The sequence below is a fragment of the Anas acuta genome, chromosome 32 (genome assembly GCF_963932015.1).
Source record: "Anas acuta chromosome 32, bAnaAcu1.1, whole genome shotgun sequence".
Lineage (NCBI taxonomy): Eukaryota > Metazoa > Chordata > Aves > Anseriformes > Anatidae > Anas > Anas acuta.
This window is the reverse complement of record NC_089010.1, coordinates 400763-417983: the sequence shown is the minus strand read 5'-3', so window position 1 is coordinate 417983 and position 17221 is coordinate 400763. Positions and strand designations below refer to the sequence as shown.

The 17221-nt window shown below is 55.9% G+C and overlaps 3 protein-coding genes and 1 long non-coding RNA gene across 4 annotated transcripts in view; 2 read left to right on the top strand and 2 right to left on the bottom strand.

The window, feature by feature from the left end:
- LOC137846463 (ATPase family AAA domain-containing protein 2-like) overlaps positions 1 to 17221 on the top strand; it is a 165399-nt gene that overhangs the window by 130112 nt on the left and 18066 nt on the right. The gene's annotated exons all lie outside the window — the stretch shown is intronic.
- LOC137846478 (uncharacterized) lies at positions 86 to 5596 on the top strand. Its single transcript, XR_011090500.1, has 3 exons — positions 86 to 605; positions 819 to 4738; positions 4968 to 5596. It is a non-coding gene; the product is annotated as an uncharacterized lncRNA (long non-coding RNA).
- Positions 8695 to 11950, bottom strand: LOC137846457 (uncharacterized). The gene is made up of 7 exons (XM_068664402.1): positions 11806 to 11950; positions 11403 to 11540; positions 10791 to 10967; positions 10386 to 10541; positions 9710 to 10075; positions 9510 to 9569; positions 8695 to 8888 (listed from the first exon to the last, which is right to left on the bottom strand). Exons 1-5 carry the CDS (start codon positions 11938 to 11940, stop codon positions 9830 to 9832), a joined length of 852 nt encoding a protein of 283 aa, XP_068520503.1. The 5' UTR covers positions 11941 to 11950; the 3' UTR covers positions 8695 to 8888; positions 9510 to 9569; positions 9710 to 9829.
- On the bottom strand, positions 12265 to 17212 carry LOC137846462 (maestro heat-like repeat-containing protein family member 7). The gene is made up of 10 exons (XM_068664406.1): positions 16584 to 17212; positions 15931 to 16348; positions 15545 to 15624; positions 15187 to 15307; positions 14965 to 15051; positions 14394 to 14498; positions 13860 to 14016; positions 13247 to 13338; positions 12667 to 12816; positions 12265 to 12483 (listed from the first exon to the last, which is right to left on the bottom strand). Exons 2-10 carry the CDS (start codon positions 16039 to 16041, stop codon positions 12268 to 12270), a joined length of 1119 nt encoding a protein of 372 aa, XP_068520507.1. The 5' UTR covers positions 16042 to 16348; positions 16584 to 17212; the 3' UTR covers positions 12265 to 12267.

Below are 17221 nucleotides of genomic sequence, written 5' to 3'. Positions count from 1 at the left end.
TCACTCATCTCCCAGCCTGGAGTGCTGCTTGGGGATGCTGTGCCCCAGGTGCAGGACCCGGCACTTGGCCTTGTTGAACTTCATGCAGTTGACCTCAGCCCATCGGTGCAGCCTATCCAGATCCTCCTGCAGAGCCTTCCTACCCTCGAGCAGATCGACACATGCACCTAGCTTGGTGTCATCTGCAAACTTACTGAGGGTGCACTCGATGCCCTCATCCAGATCATCGATGAAGATATTAAAGAGGACCGGCCCCAGCACTGAGCCCTGGGGACGCCACTAGTGACCGGCCTCCAACTGGACTTGACTCCATTTACCACGACTCTTTGGGCCCGGCTATCCAGCCAGTTTCTAACCCAACGAAGCGTGCGCCAGGGGTGTGGCTGTGCGGCGGCCGCCGGTGAGATGGCGGTGGCGGGGGGCGGTGGTGGATCCTCGGCGTCCTGCGCGCCCTCCGCCCGCGGCCTCGAGCGGCCCAACCCGCTGGCGCGCCTCACCTGCCCCGTGTGCCTCAAGGTGTTCGACAGCCCCGTGCGCGTCACGGGAGTGCTAACTTCATGGAACACCTTCAGAGATGACACCAGTTTTCATACGATACTTTTGTGGTACGTGTTTCTACATTCTTGGAATACGTGAGCCTGATGACTCTTAAAACCCAGCTTTTTTTATGTAGCCACTACTGTAAAATGTAGTCCTTGCAGATGGTATAATGAGAGAAGTGGAATTACTGTTAAGTCAGAGGAGGAGACAGCTGGTTTTGTGTTGTGTTAACCAATATGGCCCTGGCAGTAAAGAATTTCTGTACCCTTTGTTCATAGGATTATGATGCTGATGAAGATGACATGATGGCACAGGTTTTGATGTGTTCTTTGCGGGATAAATAAAATAAAAAAGAAGACTAACTGTCAAACCAAGCTTCCATGAGAGGGAAATGGCCAGCATTCTTGCACTTCTCCCTGTCCATGCCAAGATGAACTCAGGCATTCAGAAATATGGAAGACTTTAATCTTAGTTTTGAATCCCCGTTTGATCTTTCGGTATCATTCTTGTTTTCTATTAATATGACTATGTTGCTCAACCACGTAAGGCTAATTTTCTTTTTTGTTTCACACAAAGCTTATTTATAGGTCAGTGTGGAGGAGACAGTTCTGTTTTCCTTCACATCTGCCTGTTTTCTGATTGCTTTCTGCCAGTTGTGCTAGATTGACTAAAGCCAGAAATACTCCAAATTGACTGGCATGAGCTAGCTGGTAAATCTCTTCTTCCCCTGATCTTGTTTATATTTCTTAAATGATAGTATGAGAGGTGTCTTTGTGGCTCTTTTCCTTTAGTGAGACCCCTAGGTGCTAACTCACCAGATTAGTTCCTGTTTCAACTGGCCTATGATGCCTGTGATTTCATGATGTTTACCAGTGTTTGAATTCTCACAGGCAGCCTCTCAATTATATGGAAAACATGTCTTCAGTATGTCTTCAAACTGCAACATTCCTTAGCAAAAATGTTTGAAGCTGAGTAAGAAACTAGTTCAAAACACTTTAGTTCTATACCTGATTACGCTTTTGTTCCATACTTTGACCATAATTTCTAGCCTGCCTGGAAAACAGAACTTTGGTGTTAGCTAAAATGCGTAACTTTCAACTGTTATAGCAAATATTAATCATTTGTTGGCCTTACTAAATTGGTGTTTAAAAAATCGGTTTTCTAGGAATCTTAAGCCTTATGCTTGTAGGGGAATTCAGAAGCTTTTTCAATATCCGTATCTTATGTAAACTAAAAATTTCATATATATATTCCTAGTTGTTCCATCCCTCAAGGCAAGCTGGTAGCAAAACTTATAACCCGTAGCCCTTGCACAGCACTGCCTTCCGCATTGCAGATTCTAACAAGTATTTTGAATTCCTGTTTTTACTTAAATGTCGCTAAGGTAGCTGAAGCTGTACTTAGATTGTTTTCCATATACATACAGTATGGAGGTATAGCTTTCAAAGAAAATGTAAAATATAAACAAGTTTGAATTCATAGACAATGGATACTTGATACTCAGTTGTACACTTTCATTGTAGAGTTTCATTTTTAGTTTAACACTAATTGCACGATCTATATGCTGAGATCAAGCAGTCTCAGAGACCCGAACAGAACTTGGAAATTGGAGTAGCAGTGCTGAGATGTCTGGTCTCATTGAACTTGGCATGCCTGATTGGAGCAGTGGACCTGCATCACCACAGAACTGAGTACTAATCAATTTATTTGACCAATAAACTTCCCACTCTGCAGACTGCAGCATAGCCTTACCCTTAAGAAATGAAACGCACCCCAGCTAAAACGTCTTGATTAAACTTTGTGTCCAGCAAGTTTGTGGCTTCTAATATATTTAACTTGGTTTTGGTGTGCTTTCCCTAATGTGGTAAGGCTGGTATAGATTCTCACTGAGGTATCTGCTTGGTGACTGCAATCTTAGTCTTAGGGAAAAAATACATCAGTGTGGGAAAAGTACTGTGTTATGGGGTTGGTGATTCCTAATGCTTGGTCTGTGAAGAGATTACAATGTGCTAGTGGTTGGGTAGGGATTTCTTGGTTCTGGCTATGACAAAGTTTTGTGATAAAGATTGGCCTGAGTCTAGATTTCTGCAACTGTTCTAAGTGCACTTCCACGCAATTCTGACATTCATAGGTATTACAGTTTTGCACCTACATAAAATCTGCTTGATCTTTGGGGAATGGAAAAAAAACAAAAAAAGGATGATGACCTGTTTAATTTACTGTGAACACGTTAATTTATCCTGAAAACTTGTAACTCAATGCCAAAACAGGTGCTTCTAAACGATAGTTGAAACCAATTTACTAAGCCTGAGATCAGCATGTGGTCTGTGTTAACTTACCTATTTTTTATGTCTTAAAACGAGTCTTGTCCTTAAAAAGCTTGTCCATTATGACTACTCCTGGAAGAAAGTCATGTGGAATGTAACAAAATTTACTGAACCGGTAAGTAAAACTTGTATTTTTCTATTAGTTCCATTGTTTCAACTCTTCTGACGCTTATGGACAGCATAGATAACAGAGGGGAGATCGTGGTAATCGGAGCTACCAACAGACTGGATTCTATAGATCCTGCTTTACGAAGACCAGGACGCTTTGACAGAGAGTTCCTCTTCAACTTGCTAAATACAGAGGTGAGAACTGAAATTCAACATTAGTGCTACCATGGCAAAGTCCAACTTTATAGGGAAAAAAAATTGACAACTTGAACAAAAGAGTGGTATGTGGAGACACTGCCTTGCTCCATGGAGGGCAAATCTGGTACTGGATATATATGGTCAGGATGATACCACCAAGTAGTTAGTTCTATAACCAAACCTTTCATTCCCAAAGTTGTACCTGTTTACTTAATTATTTAGTCCACTTGGGCGCTTTCATCATGAAGTTGTGTTTTTGGTCTCAATCCTTCACTTATGAATGAATAGGGGACGTGTTTGCATTTGATTGTGCCCCGGATCAGTGATAGTAGTTTGAGTCATAATTTTGTCTTTTTTTTTCTTACTAGGAAATTAAGAAAGAAATCTCAGCCTTCTGGTCCGACACGTAGTCTTCAACATACTTAATTTTTCCTCTCCAGAGACTTTTGTTGCACACTGTTCTGTTATTTGTAAGCAATTTAGTAAATAGTATCTCATATAGGGATATAAAATCTAATATATACGTATTTTAAGATATTTTAAATTTGTTTATTTGACCTTTCGTAAATATATTTAAGTACTTTTATTTGATATTTTTGTTCTATATATGTAGCTCTCTATTTATTATCCTATATATATAGGATCATGGAGAAGTGAGAAACAAAGGAAAGAAACCAAAGGCACCTTCCCCCCCATCCACCCTCTTCCACCTCCTCCCCCCGAGCCGGGGGGGCGGTCCCATTGAGAGCTCTTGGATCACCCATCCCTCTGGGTTGATCCCTGGCTCCTCTGACCCTACTTCAGTGCCACTCACAGGCAGCACAGGGCAGGAAGGGTGCCCGCCTCCCTTGGGGGAACCGGGGGCTGCACACTTAGGTCTTCTGGCAGCCCCGTATCCCACGGGGCAGCTGCTCGCCAAGCCTCGGGGCTTCTGGAAGGTGGAAGGCAGTCCTCATGGCAGGGACCGAAGCCCCGCAGCGCTGCGTCCTCCTCCCTGAGCCCCTCGAGGTCCTGCTGCTGGCCGTGGGTCTCCCCTCTCACACTCCTGGGGCAGTAGGTGGGATGGCTCCTCCTTTGCCACACTTGCGAGAATAGGCAGCTACGATGGGAGGCTTTGGATGCTCTTCATTACCTCTTCCGATTCATCCAGACAAACAGTAAGAGAAGCTGTGTTGGGCTGCCCTCCCCTCCAGCCGAGAGGCTCCCCCCAAAAAAAACGGGACTGGCTGGATACCCCTGGTGGGGTGGGGGGTAAAAGCAAAGGGTAAAAAGGGGGGGGGAGGAGGAAAGGAGGAAATAGGGTACAAGTGGTAGGGTAAAAAGAGGGGGTATGAGGGGAAGGGCAGACGGACTGGGGGCAAAAAGGGGGAGGGGGGCTAGAGGGGGCACTGGGGCTCCACTGGCCCTTCTGACCTGGACCAGCTCTGCTGGCGCTGCCGAGCTGGGCCGCCCGATGCCCGGTGCCATCCCAGTTGTGCTCTGCAGGTGCTGCTGGATGAGGAGCCCTTGGACATTCTGCACACAGCGGTGCAGCAGCAAGCCATGCTTGCACTTGGCCACTTGAGGTACGTGCCCAGCCCCTGCTCTGGCCCTGGGCCTGGCTTCCAGGCTTCCCCTGTCTAGGCAGCAGCCTGGCAGTGCCAGCCGCGGGGCTGCTGCTCGCCAAGCCTCGGGGCTTCTGGAAGGTGGAAGGCAGTCCCCATGGCAGGGACCGAGGCCCCGCAGTGCTGCGTCCTCCTCCCTGAGGCCCTGCTCCCAGCACCGTGACAACGAGTCCCCTTGCTTTCTTTGCAGCTATGTCAACTTAGCACTGCATGGCAGGAAGAAGAGCATCCTGCTCTCCTGTTTCAGCAGTGTCTTCTTGCTGCCCTCACACGAGCATTTGGAGTGCCAGAGCCGCGTCTGCTACTTGAAGGTATGCTCTGGGAGAGCTCTTGGAGCACCCATCCCTCTGGGTTGATCCCTGGCTGCTCTGTGCTGAGATCTGTGCAGATCCTGGCAGAGGGAGAGGGACTGGAGATCCACTGCCACCCCTTTGTTGTCCTTGCAGACCCTGGACGCCATGGACCGCATGCTGAGGCTCTTCATCAGAAATTCTCCCCTCTCCGGCTTCAGTGAGCTCCAGGACATCTTGCAGGTCTGCCACTTGCCAAGAGCAGTGTTCCCAGGGGCGCTTCCTCACCCGGAGGGAATTCAGCATCCACTGCGGAACGGACAGACCCTACTTCAGTGCCACGCACAGGCAGCACAGGGCAGGAAGGGTGCCTGCCTCCCTTGGGGGAACTGGGGGCTGCCCACTGAGGTCTTCTGGCAGCCCCGTATCCCACGGGGCTGCTGCTCGCCGAGCCTCAGGGCTTCTGGAAGGTGGAAGGCAGTCCTCATGGCAGGGACCGAAGCCCCGCAGCGCTGCGTCCTCCTCCCTGAGCCCCTCGAGGGTTTGGTCCTGCTGCCGGCCATGGGTCTCCCTTCTCACACTCCTGGGGCAGTTGGTGGGATGGCTCCTCCTTTGCCACACTTGCGAGAATAGGCAGCTACGATGGGAGGCTTTGGATGCTCTTCATTACCTCTTCCGATTCATCCAGACAAACAGTAAGAGAAGCTGTGTTGGGCTGCCCTCCCCTCCAGCCGAGAGGCTCCCCCCAAAAAAAACAGGACTGGCTGGATACCCCTGGTGGGGTGGGGGGTAAAAGCAAAGGGTAAAAAGGGGGGGGGAGGAGGAAAGGAGGAAATAGGGTACAAGTGGTAGGGTAAAAAGAGGGGGTATGAGGGGAAGGGCAGACGGACTGGGGGCAAAAAGGGGGAGGGGGGCAAGAGGGGGCACTGGGGCTCCACCAGCCCTTCTGACCTGGACCAGCTCTGCTGGCACTGCCGAGCTGGGCCGCCCGATGCCCGGTGCCATCCCGGTTGTGCTCTGCAGGTGCTGCTGGAAGAGGAGCCCTTGGACGTTCTGCACACAGCGGTGCAGCAGCAAGCCATGCTTGCACTTGGCCACTTGAGGTACGTGCCCAGCCCCTGCTCTGGCCCTGGGCCTGGCTTCCAGGCTTCCCCTGTCTAGGCAGCAGCCTGGCAGTGCCAGCCGCGGAGCCGCTGCTCGCCAAGCCTCGGGGCTTCTGGAAGGTGGAAGGCAGTCCCCATGGCAGGGACCGAGGCCCCGCAGTGCTGCGTCCTCCTCCCTGAGCCCCGCACAGCCCTGAGCCCCTCGAGGTCCTGCTGCTGGCCGTGGGTCTCCCCTCTCACACTCCCCGTTGGTCTCTCTGCCACCTGGCTGCCAGGATAAAGACCTGAAGATGAAGTTCCTAAGGAGCATCATCAGCGTGTGCAGAACTGCCAGAAACTGCGGCCTGTGGTGCGGCCTCGATGCCTTCTGCAACAAATACCAGCTGGCAGAGCATATTAAGGTGATGCGACACCCCCTGGAGGCTCTGGGAGGGGTGCAAGGGCAGGCTGTGGGGACGGGACTCTCGAGGGCTTTGGCGGGGGCCTCCTCCCTGAGGCCCTGAGCCCCTCGAGGCTTTGGTCCTGCTGCCGGCCATGGGTCTCTCTACCGCCGTAGCCCTGCTCCATGGCGGCCGCCCTCCGCCCGCGGCACCGCTCCGCCTCCCGGGCGCTCAGTGCGCAGCCGCGCGGCGCCCGCCTCCCATTGGGCCCCGCCGGCCCCTTCGGCCCGCCCACGAAGCGCTGCTATTGGCCGCCATCCGCGTCGGCCGCCATTGGCTGAGCTCGCCCCGAGGCCCTGATCCCATTGGAGCGCGCGGCCCGCCCCTCGCCGGGTTCCCCGCGATCCGATTGGTGGAGGAGCCTCCTGCGGTCCCGCCCCTTCGGCCCTTCTGTGGTCACGCCTCTCCGCTGTCAATCACAGCCGGACCCGATTCTGAGTGGGCAGCGGCGCGGGGCGCATTGTGGGGGCCGGAGCAGAGCGGTCGCCATGGAGACGGGGCCTGGTCCCGCTCTGCGAGCCTGACCCCCGGCCCCTGACCTCTTCTTGACCTTTACCAGTGACCCCGGCCCCAAATGAGACCCCGCAAGGCGTCCCGATTGACTCCCCAGTCAGTAGGATTGGAAAGGACGAATGTTTATTCAGCGCAGGGCAGAGCGGGGGATAGTCCCACCCAAGACGTGCGCACCCGACGTGGCAACTTGCCTTGCTTATCTGCAGCAAAGAGTTACATGGGCCTGAAGTTTCACAACGCGCCCGTACATATTCATAGCCTGTCCCCGCTTCGTCTTAAAATTAGTCCCAAGCAGTCATTTCCGGAAACTCCTCCCATTTGCACCAGGGAGGTGGTCAGTGAGAGAGGGAGTTAGGAGAATACAATAATTTAGTACCTTTTTAGAAATGAATGCACTAACTATATAGAAATGGGGGGACAGAGAGAGGGAGTTAGGAGACTCTTATCAAGCACAGATAGAGCGCTGATGGCATTAAGCTAGGATGCTGCTCAGCGTCTTTGCTAGCCGTGGTACATTGTGCAAATTACCTAAAGCAAGAAGCTTTTTTTAGGATCTTTGAGAGTATAGCCATCTATGTAGTAGTAGGTGCCTTTTCTGCATGCAGCTCTTCGTCAAGTGAGTAATATTTACAGCATGCTTATGGATAGGAAGATGATGTTATTTTGCAGTGACGAGGAAGAGTCACCAACCTTCATCCCCACGACCCCTGATGACAACCACCAGGAGACACTGCGCAAGCGCAGATGGGAGGAGTTTCCAGCAATGACTGCTTGGGACTAATTTTAAGACGAAGTGGGGACAGACTGTGAATATGTACAGGTGCGTTGTGGAACTTCAGGCCTAGTAACTCTTTGCTGCAGATAAGCAAGGCAAGTTGCCGCATGAGGTGCGCATGACCTTGGTGGTGTGAGGAAAATCTCACATAACTTTCTTTAGACAGAATCTTCTGTGAAGCTATTTTATTCGCGATTGCAAGGGCGGGCGTCCTGTCAATCAGGAGCGCATTTTAGTAAACAAATCCTAACCTTTTATTCCCTATTACCCGACACCTGATCACCTCCCCTGTTTCCTCATTGGCAGAGTACTACAGGTTCACAAGCTGCTCGACCCTCCTCTATACCATATATGTACCATTTTTCTTGTTTTCAACCCTTGAATTTCTCCCTTCTTGTGTGTTGAGGTCTTGTGATCTTTGTTTTACTGTTCTCATACTGCTCATCCTGTTTGTCTCAAGCTTGCAACTTATTTTGGAACAGCGAGGCCTTCTACCGTCCACTCATCTACTTAGCATTTCTCCTTGTTATGACTACACAACTACCTTGCAATACAGAAAACTAGTTCTGTACTGCAAAAACACAACTTTGTTTCTCACAGGGGGACTACCCCTGTGCCGCCCAGCGCTGAATAAACACACCTATTTTACAATCTTATGGATTGTGGAGTCCGTTTTCCATAAGCCACCGCCCCTAAGCCATTCCCCACCACACCACCTAAAACCCTTACAGCTGCCCACTACGGTAGAGGCTGGAATGCTCAGCACACCATGCAAAGGATTCCACGGCCCTGCACGTGGTGTTGGAATTTTAATGGAATGCAGGCGTTTGAAGGTTTTGTGCCTCTCCCTGGCTTAGGAGAGGCAGCAGCACAGTGCCCGCCGGCACCAGCTCGATGTCAGCTGCTCCCTTGGACGTGTCAGGATGAAGATGGTCTGAGTGGCCAGAGACACAACACTTTCCTCCTCGTCATTCTGCAAGGGCCGGAGGACTGCAATGGAGAGAAACAGAGCAGAAATTAAACCCACCTGTCTGCAGAGACTGCGGGCAGAGCCTGCCATCCCTCCACCCGTCACTTCCCGCAAAGACACAGAGGGACCAAGGGTCAGAGAATCATTAACTATCCTGCGTTGGAAGGGATCACTGAGCCCAACTCCTGACTGCACACTGGACGGCACAGGACTTAACACCACATATCCAACAGCTTTGTCCAAATGCTTCTTGAACACCCGCGAGCTCGGGCACCATGCCTGCTTGCCTGGGGAGCCTGCTTCAGTGCCCAACCACCCTCTCAGGGAGGAACTTTTCCCCAAAATCTGATCTGAACATCCCCTGACCCGGCTTTAAGCCACTCCCTCGCCTCCTATCACCGGTTGCCTGAGAGGAGAGCTCGGTGCCTCCCTCTCTGCTCCCCGTCACAAGGAAGTTGTAGACAGACGTGTTTTGCTGTTAACATACTCCAGAAAAGCCCTTTTTCTTAGCCAGCGCAGTACTGGCCAGCTTCAACCCCAGCCGAGCTTTTGGCCATACAAACTTTCTCCCTTCCCTCTGAGAAAGGTGAATGCCCCCTGCCCCACCGGTCGTGGACCCACACCCCGCTGCCCTCACTCACTGCTGCAGATTTCATGGATCTTCATCTCGCTCTGGTCCTTGCAGTGCTGCGCGGCAAGACCTAGGCACAAAGCTGCTGTCAGAAGCCTGCAAGGCTGCCCCCAGGCCCACTTGCATGGGGACCCAGTCCCGGGGGGGACTCTAGGGACACTGGGGCTGCTAAAGGCTGACAAAAGAGGGACCCCGGGGGCTGTGGCTCACCGATGAACCTGACGGCTGCCTCCCGCAAGGTGACCTGAGTGTGCTGCAGGTACGGCAGGCTCTGCTGCAGGTATTTCTCCACCTTTCCCTTGTCCTGCATGAGCTGGAGAGAGCGCAAGGTTACAGGGCTTGCAGACCCTGCCCGGCTGGACAGACCACCCCCTCCTGCCAACACCCCCCCTTCCCCTCAGGCCATTCCCATCTCCCAGCCACGAGCCCTGTGGGGCTGGGGTTTTGAGGTATGGAGAGAGCTGTTGTCTTTACCAAGTACTCTGCGATCTTCCAGGTCTGCTCTGTCTGCGCCAGGTGCTTGAGTTTTCCCTGCTTCAGGAAGTCTGCAGCGGTGACAAGGGCTTCCAGGGAGGCCTGCAGAGCAGCAGAGGCTGAGAGATGGCACCAGAGCCCAGGGAAGGGGACCTGGCAACGCCCACCTCTTGGCAGGGCTGCAGGCCTTTCCCAGCCCCCGGTGGGATAATGCAGTGGGGGGTGAGTGTGAACTGCGTTTGGCATAAGGAAGGAGGGGAGCTGTGCCCCCATTCTCCATGACACAGGCAGCTGCACCCCGAAGGGACACACATGCCAAGTGCCCGATTACCTTCAGCCCTGGCCCCGGACACCCAGGCAACCCCTGTGGTGTCAGTCTGCTAGTCCCTCTAGTCAGGTATGCCATACGCACCTTGGCCACGCTCTGGGTCTGGTCACTCAGGTGAAAAAAGAGTGGGAGCAGGCCCCTCTTCACGACCTTCTTCAGCTGCCTCTTGTGGTTCCACAACACAGCCTGCATCACTTTGTTGTAGAGGCAGATGGAGAGCTCTTGCAGCTGGCTGCACTCCTGGTAGGGAGGAAGAGAGGAAGACTTCAGCAAGAGCTGCTCCCTGCCCGCGGTGAGCAGGGGCGTTAGGGTGGCTGACGTGAACGGAGGTGCTACAGAATCAGAGTGTGCTCAGAGGAGCTGTGGCCAGATCTGTAGCCACAGTGAAAGGACGCAGCCCCACTAGAGGGAACGTAAGAGGCCTCCTTCACGGGGGGCAGCTGTCATGAGAGTGCCCATCTGTGGGCTCAGGTCCTGCAGCAGCCTTACATCGTTAAACAGTGGCAGGATGTCCCCAGCCACTTGCAGAGCGATGGAGCTGGCCTGCTTCCTCTTCACGTGATCCATCAGGTTTCGGATGAGAAGCAGGGCCTTCATCTTGGTGTCAGCCCTGGCAACGTGCAGGCCCTGAATGATGCCTGGCAGCAGCACGGGAAGTTTTCTTGCCTGGAGGAAGGACAGAGTTTCCATTTGGTGAAACGATGAAAGGCCACCCTGGCCAGAAGCCTGTGGTGCCAGAGCACCAGGCTGCCATCTTGCTCGCGCAGAGGCAGCACGAGAGTCGCAGCGGGCAGCAGCCAGCAGACAGGCGATGGCCATGGGCAGCCCTTGCGTATGTGAGGGGAGCAAGGGTAGGAAAAGGAGGGCAGCTGAGCAAAGACTCTGTGCCCCCTTTTCGGACCCGCTCCAAAAGGTACACGGCATGCATGGAAAGCTCCCCAGAGAGCCGCTGGGCCCCTCCATGGCCAGCTCATTTCTTGGCCATTTCTTCTGCGCCACAGAGCTGCGGGCAGAGCAGAGCCCTCCCAGCTGGCCGGGAGCAGGCCATGATACCTTCAGGACAAAGGCCCACCGGCCTTCACAGTAGTGTGCCCTGCTCACCGTGACAGGTGTCTCTGACGCTGGGAGGAGAGCGCTGAGCACCACCGAGTACGTCACTCGGTTGGGATGCTCCAAGAGCCTCTGGAGGTGGCGCAGGGCCTCCGAGTCGTCTTCTCCAACATCTGGGTGGGCCAGCAGCTGAAAGGAACACAGCATTGAGAGACTGTCGGAGCCTGCAGGGCTGCAGGCAGCTCCTGGCTCTCCCGGTGCCTCAGGCCAGGGGCAGCTGGGGCTGTGGAGGGCCGCAGGGCCCCTGAGTGCCCTGTGCCTGGCAGCACCCAGCAGCCTTTCTTTGCCTGCTCCTCCCGCACGGACGTCCTGAAGGAGCTGCCAGTTTGGGGGTAGATGGGCAGAGGCACACACACGGCCCTGAAGAGGAGCAAGGCCTCGTCCAGTAACTCACCGCCAAGTGAGGGATGCAGTTGTCCTCTGGGATGAAGCCCGGGAGCCCGCGCAGCTTCTGCTCCTGGAGCACGCCAAGTGTCTCCCTCAGGACATTCTCCATCGTCTGGTTCTGGGAGAACATGGTTTCCCACATGGCCAGGGCAGCGCTGCAAGGACGGAGCACTCAGTGAGCAGGGCACACTCCACCCCAGCGCCGTGGCCTGCACAGGCCCTGCAGGCCCCAGGCTGTCCTGCAGCCCTGGCCCTGCCGCCCCCCTCCCTTGGGGTGCCCTGGGAGCCTTGTCCAGGCAAGCAGGAGAGGGCAGAGATGACGTTCCCTGTGGTGGCAGGGATCCTGGCTGGCTTGCTCAGCTCTGGCTGCCCTGGCTGTGGCCAAGGAACCACGGCTGGAAAGCATGGCGGCGTGGAGGGCCCTGCTCTGAAAACGCAGAGCAGGGCCCTGGAGTTTGCTGTGGATGTGTCAGGCGGAAAGTCTCCTGTCCCCTCCCCTCCCATACAAGAAGCCCTGAAGGTTGGCATGCCTGTCAGATGATGGCGAGATCTGCAGCAGGGTGCTGGCCACCTCCCTTGGCCGCTGGTTGGCCAGCCAGAGGATGAGGATGTCCAGGCTGCGCCGGGCTGATGCCGTGTTGATGTACTCCACGTGTCTGTAGATGCACCTCACGATCTCTGGCACCTGGAGAGGCAAAAGTGGAGTGCAGACGTACTTTCAGCCACTACTCACACAACTGCCCTTCCCATGGCTCTGGGATGGCTTCCAGGGATTGCCTGCGGTGCCTGAGAGGGCTGGACGTGGGAGGGAGGAAGCGGGGCCTGACATGGGCTAACGGGCAGGGCAATCCAACTGCAGGCCACTTACGTCGGTCAGCCAGGAGGCAGGGTCTTCGATGGCCATGTGCAGCACACCGCTGACCTCCTGTTTGTCGTATGTGTTGGAGTCTCTCAGGGCTTCAATGACCTTGAGGATGACGTCTGTCCTCTGAGACTGCTGGAGGTATTTTCCAAAGTTCTGCAAGGAGGAAGGGACGTAAGACACGTTGCAGCAAGTGCCCCGATGGTGCTGCAGAACTGAGCGGTGAGAGCAGCTCTGGAGACAGATGCCTGAGCGTGCTGGCAGCAGTGCCCACGGGAAAGCAGGAAGCAGGGGCTGCAGTCCCTGCGTGGTGGGGGCTGAGAAGAGCCCTCGGGGTGAGGGACCAGGGTTGGAGGCACGGGCCCAGGGTGCTGGCCCTGGAGATATGCGGGGCTTGCTGGTGGCCAGGAGGGCCAGGAGAAACTGCTGCTGGGAGGCCTATGGAAAGGCCCTACTCAGGGACAGCAGGACCGCGCGGGCCAGAACAGCGAGGCCACACCAGCCGCACTGATGCTGGAGCCCTGTGTTCCCACAAGTCTCCTGCTGCTGCTGGGGCAAGTGTGCCAGGAAGGGAGGAACTCATTACCGTGGCAATGTCCGTGGCAGTGGGTAAAGGAAGCCTCGGTATGGCCTCAGCTTTCCCCTGAGGCTGTTGACTAGCTTCTGGTGCTGTTCTTCCTAAACACGGCAGCGGAGGGGGACAAAAAGAAGAAGATTCACAAGGACAAGCCACTTTTGTTAGGAGGCTTACCAAGTGGTGAAAAGAGCTTTTGAGTAGGAATGGCTGAGGAGGGCGGAGATGCTGCAGAACCCAGGGAGGCAGTGTTGGACAGAGATGGAAAGCAAAGGCAGACAGCTGATGGGAGCAACGGAGATGGCAAGAGAGCAAGGGCTGACGTGTGCCTCAGGGGTACACATGCAAATGCTCCCAGCCTGGGACACGCAAAGGAACGAGAGCCCTGCGTGCAAATCGCACAACTAAAACGCTATTGGCCTAACTGAGGTGTGGGGGGTGGCTCGAAGGGCTGGAGCGCTGTAGTGCAGGGATACGAGGGGGACATACAGGGATCCTCTCTCTAGGAAGACCGCTCTAGAGGTCTCCACAAGAGCGCTCCATGGCACTACTTAGGAGAAGAAGCAAGTGCCTCAGGCAGTGCCTGTGTCTGGAGGGGAAGGAAGCCCAACACAGCTTCTCTTACTGTTTTTCTGGATGAATTGGTAGAGGTAATAAAGAGCATCCGAAGCCTCCCATCGTATCTGCCTGTTCTCGCAAGTGTGGCAGAGGAGGAGCCATCCCACCAACTGTCCCAGGAGCGGCACATTGCACTCAGTGTATCCTCCATCAGCGCTGTGGTCCTGGGCGAGAGAGAGAGGAGGGAAGTGCTGTGGGAGGCAGCTGGGGCCAAAGTCCTGGAGCCAAGAGTGTGCCCAGGGCTGGCTCCCAGGTGAGTCAGCAGCCTTGGCCATGCCTGCTCTCCCACCGTGCTCCCTGGGCGCTTGAGGCCTGCACAGGACGGGGGGCAGAGCTGGCTCCCAAGAGTGCTCTCAGGGACTGGGAACATCCCCCACTCGGGGTCCATGGGCAAAGGAGGGCTGAAGGCCCTTGCTTCAGGGCTGAGCCCTAGCTGAGGGTCTGTAGCCGGGCTTGCCTCGGCAGCACCCCTGAGCTGCAGGCTGATGTGGTCTGCGGGGAAGGGGAGGTGGGCTGGCTGGAGGGGTTCGTGGCTCCTTACCTCCGGTGAGAAGCGTGTGGCTAGCCAGCTGGTCAGCTTCGCGGCCCTCCCCACGGCCCTCTCGCAAATAGCTTCGCTGTGGGAGTTGGCAAAGGGCAGCAGAATCTGTGAGGGGAGAAAGTGCTGGTCTGCCCTGGGAGCTGATGCCCGCTAAAGCAGGAGCATCAGTGCTGGGCTCCCGCAGCACTCCGATCTCGGGAGGAAAGCACCACGGACAGGGAGGCAGGTGGACAGCAGCAGCACCAGTGGTGACCAGTGCAGTGCCTGGGAAGAGGGGTCCAATTCCTGCCGCTGTGTAGACGCAAAGGAAGCCCAGGAGTGCCATGGGCAAGGCTTTTCTCCGACACAGGAGGAGTCTGTGGAGGGGAAAGGTCTGCAGCCAGGGGATACGGGGCTGCCAGAAGACCTCAGTGGGCAGCCTCCGGTTCCCCCAAGGGAGGCGGGCACCCTTCCTGCCCTGTGCTGCCTGTGCGTGGCACTGAAGTAGGGTCTGTCTGGATGGGAGTGGATGCTGAATTCCCTCCGGGTGAGGAAGCGCCCCTGGGAACACTGCTCTTGGCAAGTGGCAGACCTGCAAGATGTCCTGCAGCTCACTGAAGCCGGAGAGGGGAGAATTTCTGATGAAGAGCCTCAGCATGCGGTCCATGGCATCCAGGGTCTGCAAGGACAACAAAGGGGTGGCAGTGGATCTCCAGTCCCTCTCCCTCTGCCAGGATCTGCACAGATCTCAGCACAGAGCAGCCAGGGATCAACCCAGAGGGATGGGTGCTCCAAGAGCTCTCCCAGAGCATACCCTCAAGTAGTAGATGCGGCTCTCGCACTCCAAATGCTCGTGTGAGGGCAGCAAGAAGACACTGCTGAAACAGGCGAGCAGGATGCTCTTCTTCTTGCCCTCCAGCACTGAGTTGACATAGCTGCAAAGAAAGCAAGGGGCCTCGTTGTCACGGTGCTGGGAGCAGGGCCTCAGGGCCTCAGGGAGGAGGACGCAGCACTGCGGGGCCTCGGTCCCTGCCATGGGGACTGCCTTCCACCTTCCAGAAGCCCCGAGGCTTGGCGAGCAGCGGCCCCGCGGCTGGCACTGCCAGGCTGCTGCCTAGACAGGGGAAGCCTGGAAGCCAGGCCCAGGGCCAGAGCAGGGGCTGGGCACGTACCTCAAGTGGCCAAGTGCAAGCATGGCTTGCTGCTGCACCGCTGTGTGCAGAACATCCAAGGGCTCCTCATCCAGCAGCACCTGCAGAGCACAACCGGGATGGCACCGGGCACCGGGCAGCACAGCTCGGCAGCGCCAGCAGAGCTGGTCCAGGTCAGAAGGGCCGGTGGAGCCCCAGTGCCCCCAGCCAGCTGTGGCACCCAGAGGGCCGCCCTGCCACCTCCCTGCTGCTGAGCTCTCTGCTGGCGGGGCTTCTCAATGGCCCCAAGGCCGTCAGGGGCAGCTGAGTGTCCACGCAGCGCTTGCCCCCGCCAAAGCCCTCGAGAGTCCCGTCCCCACAGCCTGCCCTTGCACCCCTCCCAGAGCCTCCAGGGGGTGTCCCATCACCTTAATATGCTCTGCCAGCTGGTATTTGTTACAGAAGTCCTCGAGGCCGCACCACAGGTCGCAGTTTTTGGCACTTCTGCACACGCTGATGATGCTCCTTAGGAACTTCATCTTCAGGTCTTTATCCTGGCAGCCGGGTGGCAGAGAGACCAACGGGGAGTGTGAGAGGGGAGACCCATGGCCGGCAGCAGGACCAAAGCCTCGAGGGGCTCAGGGCTGTGCGGGGCTCCTGGAGGGCGGCAGCTCTGCCTCGCCAGCAGCCCGCCAGCATCCTGGCAGCAGAGCTGCGCGACCCTCAGGAGACACAGGCACAGCCACCATGGCAAGGCCACACCTACCTGTTGTGTGCTGCTGACGAAGGTCAGAATGCTGTACAAGCTCTCCTCTTCTTTCTTGTAGACAGCTAAGCTGTCAGCTTCTAAGAAGGCAGGAGAAGAAGGAGGGTTGTAGAGGGTGGCCAAAGGCAGGAGGGAGGAGAGGAAGGAGCTCTGGCCTCCCTCCAGACCCGTGCTTGCACCCCTGGCACAACCTCCCTGGGGGTGTCCGGGGGCTGGGCTGCCATGCTGGTCCTGACGCTGAGCAGGGTGTTCTTGCTGCCCCCCCCCCTCTCCCTAGCCCCAGCCCTGCTCCCCCTGACGGGAGCCCTCGCTCACCGTTCAACAGCAGCTCCATGACGTGCTCATGGTGTTCACTGGGAGCTGTGTTGTCCTGACGAGCCTCGGCCTCCACCCATGCCAGCATGGGGCTACTGGGTGGTCGTCTCTCCTCCATACTACGGGCTGAGGGTAGAGAAGAGGCAATCTCACAGAAATGGCTCGGCGCTGTGTGAAGACGCGGGCTATGCTCGGGGACTGCTCCGCAGCCTCGTGCTCCTGCCCTGTCCCGTCACAGCCGTGCCGGACACTGGGTGGCCGGGGCTGGCTGCTCTGGCTTTTATACGCAGCAGTGGGGAGTGCCCAGATGATGTCACAAAGGGCCCTTCTGTGACCCGCTGCCGACTCAGGGAGGGCCGGGTGTCCCCTGCAGGGGCACAGGGGCAGCTTGGAGAGAGGGAGGTGGGGGAATCTCATCGAGTCGAGATAGAGCGCTGACGGCATTAAGCTCGGATGCTACTCAGTGTCTTTGCTAACCGTGGTGCGTGCCACCACGTGTGTGCCACCAAGACACACTGCGCAAGCGCAAATGGGAGGAGTTTCCGGAAATGACTGCTTGGGACTAATTTTAAGACGAAGCGGGGACAGGCTATGAATATGTACGGGCGCGTTTTGAAACTTCAGGCCCATGTAACTCT